This window comes from Lineus longissimus, chromosome 8 (genome assembly GCF_910592395.1).
Source record: "Lineus longissimus chromosome 8, tnLinLong1.2, whole genome shotgun sequence".
Taxonomy (NCBI): Eukaryota; Metazoa; Nemertea; class Pilidiophora; order Heteronemertea; family Lineidae; genus Lineus; species Lineus longissimus.
Window position 1 is genome coordinate 18149069 of NC_088315.1, and position 14507 is coordinate 18163575.

The 14507-nt window shown below is 42.7% G+C and overlaps 1 protein-coding gene across 21 annotated transcripts in view; it reads left to right on the plus strand.

Annotated features, from left to right (window-relative positions):
* Positions 1 to 14507, plus strand: part of LOC135492187 (liprin-beta-1-like) — a 136100-nt gene that overhangs the window by 87554 nt on the left and 34039 nt on the right. For 14 of the 21 annotated variants that reach the window (XM_064778440.1, XM_064778450.1, XM_064778444.1 and 11 more), the window contains 4 exons: positions 653 to 718; positions 6386 to 6609; positions 7189 to 7383; positions 8893 to 9076. In XM_064778440.1, coding sequence (XP_064634510.1) covers positions 653 to 718; positions 6386 to 6609; positions 7189 to 7383; positions 8893 to 9076 — 669 coding nt within the window. The remainder of the gene's footprint in view (positions 1 to 652; positions 719 to 6385; positions 6610 to 7188; positions 7384 to 8892; positions 9077 to 14507) is intronic. The other 7 variants (XM_064778449.1, XM_064778454.1, XM_064778448.1 and 4 more) reach the window with 5 other exon arrangements.

The following is a 14507-nucleotide window of genomic DNA, read 5'->3' on the forward strand; positions in this document are numbered from 1 at the left end:
CATTTCACTGTTGTCTACCTTTTGTGACATCTGAGAACATCAATTTCTTCTATTATGTCCTGGTGTCATTTTAGGCTCATCTTCTGTTCGACATGCGACTCATTTTGCCGTGGGGGGGTCACATATTGTCCATATGTTCAGCAGGCCTAATGTGAGTCAGTTCATTTTCACCGCCCGAGAAAATGTAAAAAGTAGCCTGAATCGTTGGTGTGTGAAATCCCGTTTAAAATAGCTGGGAAAAGTTATTAATAAATTGCACATTCTTGTCATGCTACATTTTCTCCTGAAATAGACTACAATCTTTCTTCCTTCTTGCTAATACAGGTTATCCTTGCCTATAACGTCTTTGGGTGACATTGCAGTGAGGCCCTATGGGGTACATAATAGTGGTTCTTGAATAGTCATACGTGACCTAGCAAGACTAGGCCTAGAGGGCGGAGTTTACTACAAAGATTTCTTGAGTATTCACACCCACTCCTGGTGATACCCCTTTGTGGGCCTAATTAAATGTATGATACATCTTCAGTTGTACAAGAAGGTATAGACGACGTTATAGGCAAGGATAACCTGTATATACATGTACATGTATGTCAAGATCATGCCCTGATTTCGTGTTGTCGTTAATTTATGTAACTGTATCCGTCCGTTCCAGATTCTCTGGCCGAGTTAACGCGGACCATCGAGAAGGAACACACGTTCGATCGCTTACGGCGAAAACGTAAGAAACTTCATCGGCCGAGTCTGCGTTCACGCTACTAATCCTGATCTTTCTTTATCTAGTGCATGTTTTGTCCCCAGTTTGTCCTTATTAGATGAGAGTGCTACAGATTTATCCGGATATCCGGATTTTTGGGATCTGTATCTGGAGAAAAACATTTCAAAACTTTTTGTAATTTTGAAAAAATTCTTTATAGATTTATCCATGTATCCGGATTTTTGGGATCCGTATCCGTAGAAAAAAATTCCAAAAAAGATTTGAATTTTTTTTCTTTTGAAAATGACCCACTAATAGATGAGAGTGCTATGGATTTATCCATGTATCCAGATTTTTGGGATCCGTTTCTGGATAAAATAATTCCCAAAAAATTTGAAAAGTTTTTCTTTTGAAAATAACCCACTAATAGATGAGAGTGCTATAAATGTATGGATCTATCTGGATATCCAGATTTTTTTTATCGGTATCCGGAGAAACTTTTTTGAATTTTTTTTTTGAAAATGAACCACTATGAGAGTGCATGAGAGTGCTATGGATCTAACCAGATATCCGGATTTTTGGAATTTGGATCCGGAAAAAAAAATGCTCTAAAAACTGAGGTGGTTTTCATTTCTTTGCTTCTGCAAATGATCCCTTGTAAATGGACTCAATGGGGTCCAAAAAGGCATTTCCAACAGTAAAAGAAATCAGTTAAAAAGCTGTAGTTTCGTCGACAACATTTTACCCAGATTTTATTTAGGTTGGCCTCTCTTGTCCTTTGTCCATGTTCATCTTCTAGGGCAGTCTTGTTCAGTTGTGCTGGTACTGTATTGTCCCTGGGGCAAAATTGGTCCCCATTTTATCCAGAATGTTGGAAAAAAGGTTTAAACGGTCTGATGTGGGTCCACATAATGGACACTAATAGATATAGGGTTGTAATGGAAATGGTCGTGCTCAGGGTGTCTCAAAAAATGGATATCCTAAGATAATCTATAGATCATGAGACAATTCTGCTAGCTGTTTTACAGAGCGTTGCAGAAATATTTGGTTATTGGTTGCTTCTGGCCATTGTGGCCATTGGTATCACCGGGAAATTGTCTATAAGTGAGTTTGGAGTTGCAGAGAAACACAGTACAAGCTCTCGCTGGCGTTTTTCTGATACACCCTGTATGCGCTGATTTTAAATGGCCGTCACTGTCACCAGCTATACAGGAAGTATGACCTCTGATACTAGGCATCTGTTGTCGTATTTGACTGTCACACTCCGAATCAATATACAAACTTTTACCTTGTATTTTTCTGTAACACCCTGTGTGCACATATTTTTAATGGACCTTCAATCTCCTGTCTGAACAGGAAATTCGCACCTCTGATACGATACGCTATCCTTTGATGTTCGGCTGTAACACCTTGAAATCAATATACCAATATGTCACTGCACATCAGACAAAGTTTTTTTTGCGCTGTATATCGGGTGGATTGTTGGCACAATTGAGCAAGACTGGTGTTTCTTGCGTTTTATTTGAACTGGTATGACCCGACGTGTTTGAAAGTTGGATCTTTTCGTGGGATTGAAACTTACCCGATTGCAACTTACCCGTGGCTAGTCATTTTGTTTTCAACAGTTCCGTGGTCCACCACAATCCCCTCAACACCCTGTGGAACTAACTGTAACCTCTCGAAGCAATTCCCACCTCTCTGAGTAATGGCCAACTACCTCTCCGAGCAATCCAGCCTCACACTGTAAAAAGTGTCCACATATGGACCCCTCGTCCAACATACAGCTTCCTCAAGGTGGCAAGGCTGCGCAAGGACACCCAAGGAGTCATGAAGGTGGTCTTCAGGTTGTGGCTAGATTTGGGAGAGGTGTTAGGCTATGACTCTGAGTGGTGAGAGATGCTTGGAGAGGTTGCACCTGATTCCATGGGGTGCTCATCAGTAGAGGTGTGAGGTGCTTGGGAGAGGTTGCACCTGATTCCATGGGGTGCTCATCAGAAGAGGTGAGAGGTTGCACCTGATTCCATGGGGTGCTCATCAGTAGAGGTGAGAGGTTGCACCTGATTCCATGGGGGGCTCATCAGTAGAGGTGTGAGGTGCTTGGGAGAGGTTGCAGCTGATTCCATGGGGTGCTCATCAGAAGAGGTGAGAGGTGCTTGGAGAGGTTGCACCTTATTCCATGGGGTGCTCATCAGTAGAGATGTGAGAGGTGCTTGGAGAGGTTGCACCTGATTCCATGGGGTGCTCATCAGTAGAAATGAGAGATGCTTGGAGAGGTTGTACCTAATTCCTTGGGGTGCTCATCAGTAGAGGTGAGAGGTGCTTGGAGAGGTTGCACCTGATTCCATGGGGTGCTCATCAGAAGAGGTGAGAGGTGCTTGGAGAGGTTGCACCTGATTCCATGGGGTGCTGATCAGAAGAGGTGAGAGGTTGCACCTGATTCCATGGGGTGCTGATCAGTAGAGGCAAGAGGTCCTTGGAGAAGTTATACCTGATCCATGGGGTGCTCATCAGTAGAGATGTGAGAGGTGCTTGGAGAGGCTGCACCTGATTCCATGGGGTGCTCATCAGTAGAGGTGAGAGGTGCTTGGAGAGGTTGCACCTGATTCCATGGGGTGCTCATCAGAAGAGGTGAGAGGTGCTTGGAGAGGTTGCACCTGATTCCATGGGGGGCTCATCAGTATAGATGTGAAATTTGCTTGGAGAGGTTGCACCTGATTCCATGGGGTGCTCATCAGAAGAGATGTGAGAGATGCTTGGAGAGGTTGCCCCTGATTCCATGGGGTGCTCATCAGTAGAGGTGAGAGGTGCATGGAGAAGTTGCACCTGATTCCATGGGGTGCTCATCAGTAGAACAGATCTAACTTTCAAATATCGTCAAAGCTTTCCTGGATATAGAACTCCCTTCACTCCGGATCGGAAATATCTTCACCCGACTCGCAGCTTCAGGGTTTTGATTTGGTGCAGTAAGGTGGATCAGCTCAATTGGTTGTGGTTTTTCTTTATTGGTTACAGGGAAATGTGTCAGTTGCAGGGTGCTCCAAAGATTTCCTAAACAAAAATGTTAAAGTGTTGAATATTAGGTTTTTGGTTATTCACGAACATTTTTGGGAACGTATTTTCTAAAAAGCATGATTACCCTACCAAGTTCTTGAAAACTTTGTCGCTCCTAAGTCTTTTCCGCAAATTGAATTTTTTTACTGTCATGTGATACTTTGAAATAACAGCATGGTGTTCTCGACTTCACCTTTAATCAGTTACATGATAGTGGCATCAGAGAATCTTTGGCTGTGCCCAGTAATGGCATCAGAAATCCACATCTGGGCTTAAAGAGGCATTAGGAATTTGCTGTTGTACCAAGTATTGGCAACAGGAATTCTCTGCTGTGCACAACAGTGGCATTTTGAGTCTTCTTCTGTGCCCTGAAATGGTTTCTGGTGTTCTATGCTGTACCCAATAGTGGCACTGGAATTGGCATTGGGATTTCATTTAGTTGCACATTAGTGGCCACAGGAAATTCTCTGTGTCCCAAAAATGGCATGAGGAATTCTCGGCAATGGATGTCAAAGGTGGGATAAAGGAAAAAGTATTTTCAATGCTGTTTCCCCCCTGCTTCGGTTGAGGGATTTCGTTCTGCAGCATTTTTACCAAGCCTAGTGTTCACCTAACATCAAAAAGACATCACTAAAGTGAGATACTCTGGTTTAATTCATTCTCACACAGCATTGGAAAAAGAACTTGTCACTTTCTCTTCCACCCAACAAGAGGCATAAAACACTTACACTTTCATTGACCCATACATTCTTTCTTTACTTTCGTTAAATACATCTTCTGTGTTATTAAAATATTATTGCATATCCAAACTACTAAAAGTAGATCATGATAACATAGAATAACAAATTATCATAGTTCTAAGGCACTTTCGTTTCAACAAATATTTCGTTGCCCCAAATTCCATGTAGTAAAAACCTACGCATGACTAACTAATTTTACTTCGGATTTTTGCAGGGATTTTAATAGGTAACTTTTTTTCACACTAGGAGGCACAGGGGTTATTTGATTTCTTTGATTGAATATCTGGTCATGCTGGTAGTTTCTATTCTCCTTGCAAAAAGGTTACCAGTACAGAAATTTATGTACCCAGTAATTTACTTTAGTTTCACCCAAAAAACTTGCTGCCACAGCGAAAGGGTTCTGGCAAAATCACTTCAGAAATATCAGATTCAAAAACATCTGATATAACTTCGGATAATAGGCTTGGTTGACTATGAGTAGCAGGCTTTATTGCCGGATCTCACTCTAGGGCCAACTTCGAACCCCATCCCCCCTCAGGACCGCCCCCCAAAACCCTGAACCCAGCCGTCGCGATTCCTAAACACAGAGTTAACCGGTTACAGCAAAAGCCCATTTGAAATATCTTATATGAAAATACCCTGCTTTTCAAAATCTCTTTGTCTCTGAATGACGTCGGATAACAAGGCTTGTTGAGTATGAGTAGCTGGCTTTGAAACATCACGTCAGCTGGTCCACAGGGATCAAAGTGTATGATAGACGAGGAACAGCTATTGGGAAAACGTTATCAGCACAAAACCCCATCCCCCCTCAGGACCGCCCCCCAAACCCTGAACCCAGCCATCGCGATTCCTAAACACAGAGTAATAACTGGTTACAGCAAAAGCCCATTTGAAATATCTTATATGAAAATACCCTGCTTTTCAAAATCTCTTTGTCTCTGAATGACGACGGATAACAAGGCTTGTTGAGTATGAGTAGCTGGCTTTGAAACATCACGTCAGCTGGTCCACAGGGATCAAAGCGTAAGATAGACGAGAAACAGCTAACGCGGAAAACGTTATCAGCACAAAACCACCCCAGCCTAACTAGGTCGGGAAACGCAATGCATTCCTTACAGCGAGGTGCATGTGAGTGTTTCCTAGATTCTGATGAACTCGTAACCTAAGTTTTGATATCGAAGTAGTGACACTTACTTATTATTAGATATGCTTAGTTTATCGGAGACGTTTGTGACATCAATGCTGACTAAGAACTTGTTACTTGTGCTGAAAATTGCCAGAGGAGAATGGAGGGTTCAGTTGGCCCTTTGATGTTTGCTTAGAGTTGCCTGCTATAAGATTGTGATGGGGGAGGCGGGTGCCTTGGTGTCATACATTAAAACGAATCTGATATAAGCAATACACAGCCCTTCCAGCGTATCAGTCTGTATCAAAACAATTGAGGCAACATTTAGTCACACACGAGTTTCTGCCCGGCCTCTTCTTAGTTTTGTTATTTTTTGGCAGAGGTATATTATGGGTTGCTTCATTTTTGTTAGGTTGCAGGTTACTTGGGTACTGTTTGATTAAAGGCCATTGCCGTTTTTAAAAATTTGAAAATTTGAATTTGAAAATTGAATTTGAAAATATGGTGCTTTCAAAATATGATATCCAACAATGTGTGAAAGGTATTTGACATTTTTAAAAATCTGGGAAAGTTGAAAATTCGCTTTAAGCTTGGCAGGTTGAGACGGGCAGGTTGTTGATTTCCCTTCGTCTGCCTTCTGTAAATCTGAGTAAAGCAATTTCTTCCATTATCACTTTGTGTCATTTAGGCTCATCCTATGCACGTTTTTGCTGTATTTTTTGTTGCCAAATTAATATTAGATTTCCTAATGAGCCTCATTTCGTGTCGTTTCAGACTTAGAAGTAGAAAAGCTTCGAAAGGTCGTTGAGACCTTGATGATATCGAATGAAGAAAAGGATGCAAAAATAACTGAGTTACAGCGCCATATACGGAAAGTTGAAGAGGCGTTCCTGCACACGCCGGCCAAGAAAGCAACCGACATCCTCGCCCTGCTCGACGATGATCGCCATAGCGATACCAGCTCAACGCCGTCAGTCAATTCGGGATCCATTCGAGGGGTAGGTACCGCTGTGTTTTTGGTGGCGTCTGTGCAGTTAAAGAGTTAATGTTGGATTTAACCCTTTAGGTCCTGGAACACTTTTATGTGTTTCCGTACTGGAGCATTTCACCAATTTTCACCCAAAAAGACCACCGAAAGTACACCCTACCAGCCAGTCACTAAATGTCCATAGTATTTCAAGAATAGATCCCTTACCGGCCAAAAACTGGCCTTAGTTTCATTGCTTAAGTAGAAATGGCGATGGTGTTGCTCGAGAATAGGTAGGTACTGGTGGGTGGTAAGCGGCCGTTTAGCGATGTAAAGACAAAGATTTGTGCGTGGATATCGGCCGGTTTTGATCCAATGGGTTAAATTCAGATAACAACTGCTCAGTAGGTGTGTCATCTGACTTTACCCTTTAATCCATGGTTATCCTGAATACTTTTAGTAATCAGATTTTATTGGTATTGGGCCTTAACTGTTACCGTAACCATGATATTTTTACTCGGGTTTGTTTTTGCAAAAGCACTGCTAAATGCAAACTAAAGCATGTATTAATTTCTCCGTCATAACAGCTGTTAACCTAATCTATCTCCAGTTACCAAACGGTGATCGTTACGAGCATGAGCGCCACCTTATGGCCCCCACAGCCACTAGCACCCCGGACGGACACCGCCTGCCTTATCCAGGGTCCATACCCAGTCCGTCGTCGACCATCCACAGCTCGCCTATACCCCACAAGTCCAGTATTCCGTCATCAGAGAGCAGTGGTTCACTCCCGGGGAAGATACCAGTAAGAATAGTTGTCATGTAACATCAGTGGACACCTTTAGTATGGGGACTACATTTCGTCCCAAATTGGTCATTTATATTGAATTTGACCTCTGTAATCAGGACACCTCTCAATTAAGGACAGCATTTGTCACTCACAAGGGTGTCCTTTTAATAGAGAAATTCTGCTAGAATGATATACCGATGATAAAAGAGCAGTTGAAAGCGACATGGTTATTTGATGTACCGATAATAAAAGAGCAGTTGAAAGCGACACGAATATTTGATGTACCAATAATAAAAGAGCAGTTGAAAGCGACACGGTTATTTGATGTACTGATAATAAAAGAGCAGTTGAAAGCGACACAGTTATTTGATGTACTGATTATAAAAGAGCAGTTGAAAGCGACACGGTTATTTGATGTACCGATAATAAAAGAGCAGTTGAAAGCGACACGGTTATTTGATGTACCGATAATAAAAGAGCAGTTGAAAGCGACACGGTTATTTGATGTACCGATAATAAAAAAGCAGTTGAAAGCGACATGGTTATTTGATGTACCAATAATAAAAGAGCAGTTGAAAGCGACACGGTTATTTGATGTACTGATAACAAAAGAGCAGTTGAAAGCGACGTGGTTATTTAATGTACCAATAATAAAAGAGCAGTTGAAAGCGACACGGTTATTTGATGTACCGATAATAAAAGAGCAGTTGAAAGCGACGTGGTTATTTGATGTACCGATAACAAAAGAGCAGTTGAAAGCGACGTGGTTATTTGATGTACTAATAATAAAAGAGCAGTTGAAAGCGACACGGTTATTTGATGTACCAATAATAAAAGAGCAGTTGAAAGCGACATGGTTATTTGATGTACTAATAATAAAAGAGCAGTTGAAAGCGACACGGTTATTTGATGTACCAATAATAAAAGAGCAGTTGAAAGCGACATGGTTATTTGATGTACCAATAATAAAAGAGCAGTTGAAAGCGACGCGGTTATTTGATGTACCGATAATAAAAGAGCAGTTGAAAGCGACATGGTTATTTGATGTACCAATAATAAAAGAGCAGTTGAAAGCGACATGGTTATTTGATGTACTAATAATAAAAGAGCAGTTGAAAGCGACACGGTTATTTGATGTACCAATAATAAAAGAGCAGTTGAAAGCGACATGGTTATTTGATGTACTGATAATAAAAGAGCAGTTGAAAGCGACATGGTTATTTGATGTACTGATAATAAAAGAGCAGTTGAAAGCGACATGGTTATTTGATGTACTAATAATAAAAGAGCAGTTGAAAGCGACACGGTTATTTGATGTACCAATAATAAAAGAGCAGTTGAAAGCGACATGGTTATTTGATGTACCAATAATAAAAGAGCAGTTGAAAGCGACATGGTTATTTGATGTACTAATAATAAAAGAGCAGTTGAAAGCGACACGGTTATTTGATGTACCAATAATAAAAGAGCAGTTGAAAGCGACGCGGTTATTTAATGTACAATAATTCTCTTTCTTTCTTCCAGCAGCAGAACAACCAATTGAAAAAGCCCAAGACGGATGATTACAACAACGGCACCTATGCAAACGGTCAGGATGAAGCTTCGACTGTACCACGTAGAAAAAGTAACCGCTTTGCTTCATTTGGAAAAGGCTTCCTAAAGCTGCGATCGTCTGCGGGCAAACGAAGCACTTCTGCACCAAACCTAGGTGGTGGACATATTCTCCTTGTCCCCCTCAGCATGCACATCCCCAGCCATTTTGCCGTGTTTTCGATAACGTGTTGAGTCCGAAAATTGATTTAACTCCGTTATTTTAGTTCTGTAATGAGTTGTGGTAAGCGTACTGTCAATTTAAGTGTCTGTTTTCCCCATGGGGACGAGGCTGCTGCCAGGTTTGGCAGGTCGTTAAATCGGAAAAAAACTGGTACAAAATGTCTACTCCATTTGTGAAAAAAAATTGACTTGGAATTTGAAAAATTTGAAAATTTGGCTTGAGTTTGAAAATTTAACTTGAGTTTGAAAATTTGACTTGAATTTTAAAATTTGACATGAATTTGAAAATTTGACATAAATTTGAAAATTTGACATGAATTTGAAAATTTGACTTGAATTTGAAAATTTGACATGAATTGAGTGGTGATCACATGTGTGTCCAGTTCACCTCTAACCTGATAGAGGGCGCAATTTTTGATCTCGTCTCAGTAGGAGTTGATATCAAATTCCAGGCTTGACAAATTGTCTTAAATATCGCAAAATGGCTCATACCTACCTTTGTTGGTTCTCTACTAGAACTATTTGATGAAAAAAGTAAAATAATTTAGTTTTTTTACCCGTTTTACCTAAAAACAGTAATTAAACTCCGAAATTTAAATGCCCCTCCCCCAAAAATGAGCAAACTGGTTTTAGTCAAATGGTTCTGGTTGAGTGCCTGAGGAATAACCATCAAGTATGTTAACCCCTCCCTCGCCCATTCAGGAGACTCCCTGACCCCTGGGAAAATGATTGTCTGAAAAGAACTGAGACAAAACCATGCCCCCATATTCATACTCGATGGTTAACCTCAAAATGCTGCAGTAAATTCAAAGACATCAACATCCGAAAGTAAATTTGGCTTTTAAGTTTCGAGAATTTCAGAAATAACCTCGAAATAAAAATCACCAAAACAAATTATTGAAAAAACTAAAAAAAACAAATACACCAAATTATATTGTCTTTTTCATAAATTGGTCAAACATTGAGGTCTCGATTTTGAATTTTTCATGACAGTTGCTGTTGATGTCTTTGTTTTTCTAGTAGCTGTTATTTTGTCGATATTTTCCATGAAAATCTGGCCCAGGTGTTGCTTTGGCTTCCCTTTTACTTAAAAAGCTTATGTTTTTACTCCTTGACCTTCTTGGCCTTAAATATACGTTTTGAAAAGTCAATTGTTGACCGCCGGGACGTAGATTTACGTTAATTTGATTTGTAGTTCATCAAAACACCATAAAAAATGGTGGAATTTGAAGGTGTGTATTTGAAGTAAAAAAACATTGAAACCTTGAAATCTGTTTCCATGGAAAATGTCTGTTTTGAATTGATGACTTTTGAAGGCTTAGACTTCAGGCTTCTTAAACTTTTGATTAACACGATTAAGGGGGAAATTTACCCACACTTTATCTAGATTTTAAAAACTCGACAATGCAAGTTCAATTGTGTTTTGTTTAACAAGAAAGTGCACAAAATGGCAGCCTTCAGAAATCCTGTAGAGATTTATTTCATTGATAGCCAGTTTGAGAGAAACCAAAAATCCCTTTAATTAATTTGATCAGTGGGCCACGAACGAAATTGGTCAAGCAAGATGGGATTCATTGGGAGTGGGGTCAGATCATATGGTTTGGGTCCGTTGAGTGAATGTGGTTGGGAAGGGCTGCTCAGCAATGCTATTTTTCTTATCTATGTAAGGTTGGACCATCGCCACACCCAAATATTTGCATAAAATACTGGTCGGTTAAAAATTGGTAGTAGTATTGCGTATGGGGGTGGATGGAGAAGATTGAGAGGTTAGGTGTGCGAATTTAGTAACTAAGTTATAAAAAGCTTGTCACCCTGACCTTGCCAATCCTTTGATCAGAGATCACCAGGATATCGCCAATTCCTAGTCTTTTATTTGGTTTATAAAGTGGTTCTACTGAGATCTCATCAGAATCACCTCATTCCCAGGGTAAGATAAGTGCACAAGTGAGGCAATCTAAACATTAGAGGGTCTACTTGGGACAAGATTGATAGACGTGGTCCCCAGACAATACAAACTGAAGTACCCACTGATTCCTGGCGTTCGAGGTGGGCCTTTCTGGAAGATGGTTTGAATCGAGGCTAGCTTGAAGTTATACTTGAGTTTTAATATCTTGGCTATGGTCCTGGGGTACGAGGGTGGACATTCCAGAGGATGGATCAAATCGGAGCACGGAGATCAAGGCCAGATTGCAGTTATACCTGATTTTCAATGTCTTGATCGTCCTAGGGTAAGGGTATGCACTTTGTCCCTTTCCCCTGGTGATGGAAGGGTACACAAAGGGTCTCAACTCTCGATAAGTGTATTGGGAACGGTGCATGAGAAAATGAAACACCACTTGGATTTGGGTGCAATTCACTTGCTCTCTTGCTACACTGAGTCTGGTACTGCTGATGTAATCACTGACTTACCTTATGGTTCTTCTCATATTTGGCAAAGTTTTCTTAGATTTAAATTTCTAAATCATACGCAGAATCAGTCCAAATTTTAATTGTCACCGCTAAATTCGCGTCATTGGTGTGTCATTGGTACGTCACTGCGCGTCATTGGCGCGTCACTGGCGTGTCATTGGCGCGTCATTGGCGCGTCATTGGCGCGTCATTGGCGCGTCATTGGCGCGTCATTGGCGCGTCACTGGCGCGTCACTGGCGCGTCATTGGCGCGTCACTGGCGCGTCATTGGCGCGTCATTGGCGCGTCATTGGCGTGTCACTGGCGCGTCACTGGCGCGTCACTGGCGCGTCACTGGCGCGTCACTGGCGCGTCACTGGCGCGTCACTGGCGCGTCACTGGCGCGTCACTGGCGCGTCACTGGCGCGTCACTGGCGCGTCACTGGCGCGTCACTGGCGCGTCACTGGCGCGTCACTGGCGCGTCACTGGCGCGTCACTGGCGCGTCACTGGCGCGTCACTGGCGCGTCACTGGCGCGTCACTGGCGCGTCACTGGCGCGTCACTGGCGTGTCACTGGCGCGTCACTGGCGCGTCACTGGCGCGTCATTGGCGCGTCATTGGCGTGTCATTGGCGTGTCATTGGCGCGTCATTGGCGCGTCACTGGCGCGTCACTGGCGCGTCATTGGCGCGTCATTGGCGCGTCATTGGCGCGTCATTGGCGCGTCATTGGCGCGTCATTGGCGCGTCACTGGCGCGTCACTGGCGCGTCACTGGCGCGTCACTGGCGCGTCACTGGCGCGTCATTGGCGTGTCATTGGCGCGTCATTGGCGCGTCACTGGCGCGTCACTGGCGCGTCATTGGCGCGTCATTGGCGTGTCACTGGCGCGTCATTGGCGCGTCACTGGCGCGTCACTGGCGCGTCACTGGCGCGTCACTGGCGCGTCATTGGCGCGTCACTGGCGCGTCACTGGCGCGTCATTGGCGCGTCACTGGCGCGTCATTGGCGCGTCACTGGCGCGTCACTGGCGCGTCACTGGCGCGTCACTGGCGCGTCACTGGCACGTCACTGGCGCGTCATTGGCGCGTCATTGGCGCGTCATTGGCGCGTCATTGGCGCGTCATTGGCGCGTCATTGGCGCGTCACTGGCGCGTCACTGGCGCGTCACTGGCGCGTCACTGGCGCGTCACTGGCGCGTCACTGGCGCGTCATTGGCGCGTCATTGGCGCGTCATTGGCGCGTCATTGGCGCGTCACTGGCGCGTCACTGGCGCGTCACTGGCGCGTCACTGGCGCGTCACTGGCGCGTCACTGGCACGTCACTGGCGCGTCATTGGCGCGTCACTGGCGTGTCACTGGCGCGTCATTGGCACGTCATTGGCGCGTCATTGGCGTGTCATTGGCGCGTCATTGGCGCGTCACTGGCGCGTCACTGGCGCGTCATTGGCGCGTCATTGGCGCGTCATTGGCGCGTCATTGGCGTGTCATTGGCGCGTCATTGGCGTGTCATTGGCGTGTCATTGGCGCACTGTAGGTCATGCGTAAGGCGAGCGTAATTTACGCAAAACTTAGATAAGTGCATCATTGGCGCGTACGTTGCGCTTCAATGACGCGAAGCAAGATGGAGGTCAATTGTGATCTGGACTGTATCTGTTTTTGTGTGTTGTGTTGTGTAGTCTTCATAAGGAGTGATATGGTATGTATTTTAGTGTTGTGTCATGTAGTTTGATGTGTATAGCACCCCCTTAACGTTTTACCGTGGACAATCCGATTATTGTGCAGAAATTCTAATGTTGTAAATTCCTTCCCCATACCTCTAAACGTTAGTAAAATGAAGTACATACTGCTTTGCTAAACTATTGTCCCGATGGAATCTAGATTTAACTTGTACAGTGCCTCAGGGCTTTTTCACAATCTTAGAAATAAAGGTTTTTAAGCTTTTGAAACACTTAAAAGGTTTTTTGCCCAGCATAAATATGCACCCCTGAGTCAGTTTTTCAACCAAAGGAAAATCTCTTGAAGATTTTTCAAAATCTCAACAACAATTTGGAATTTTTCGTGATTGAAAAACTTTTACCAGGTGAATATTTACATTTACAAAGGAAAATCTCTTGAAGATTTTTCAAAATCTCAACAACAATTTGGAATTTTTCGTGATTGAAAAACTTTTACGAGGTGAATATTTGCATTGGAAGAAAAACCTTTAGAAGTGCTTCAAAAGCTAAAAAACCCTCATTTCTAAAAGTGCCCCCCCCCTCCCCAACCGTGTAACTGCACTTAAAATTGTACCTGCCTAATACTTGTGAAGCTATAGATGGAATAGATAGAAGTAGTCACCAGACTCTATTCTCTGTGTGGATGTTTCCGTAGGAAATTCAATTTTGCGATGATCATGATAATGAAGCATAGTATAAGATTGTCAAACTTGTCTCTAGTCTGTGCCAAAGATAGATTGGCTCAGTTTGACGATGGAAGAATTGGAGTTGAAGAGTTGGAGAAAGTTTCTGTCATGATCAGTTTTAATCTCAAGTTGAGTTATTTGGCCGTGTGTGAATTCTTTAAAAATAAACAATAAGAATGGGATATTACAAAAATCAGAAAGTTAAAAATATAATTTTGAAATTTGTATTTAATTGATAATTGTCACAAAAATCGCTCTCAAGGTGAGTTAATAGCACACAAACACTTAGTCAAATTTCACTGTTTCTCTGAATTTTCTAGTCGTTTTTCAATCCTCGAGTTTTCTATGCATTTCCGCTCTTAGTGTCCTCTTTGTGTGCTTTTAATGTTCCACCATAACTTAGCTTCGCTCGCCAGTCAGCAGATAAGGAGATTGTAGCAAAATGGTTATTTTTTCTCTGTATTATTTTCATGAAGATTTTGGTTCAAAATTTCGACAAGCTGTGCGTCGTTTTCTTTGAATCTTACAACAAAGAGGTTTATGTCTTTCATAGTCCTTTCCCGCGCCAATTTTGATT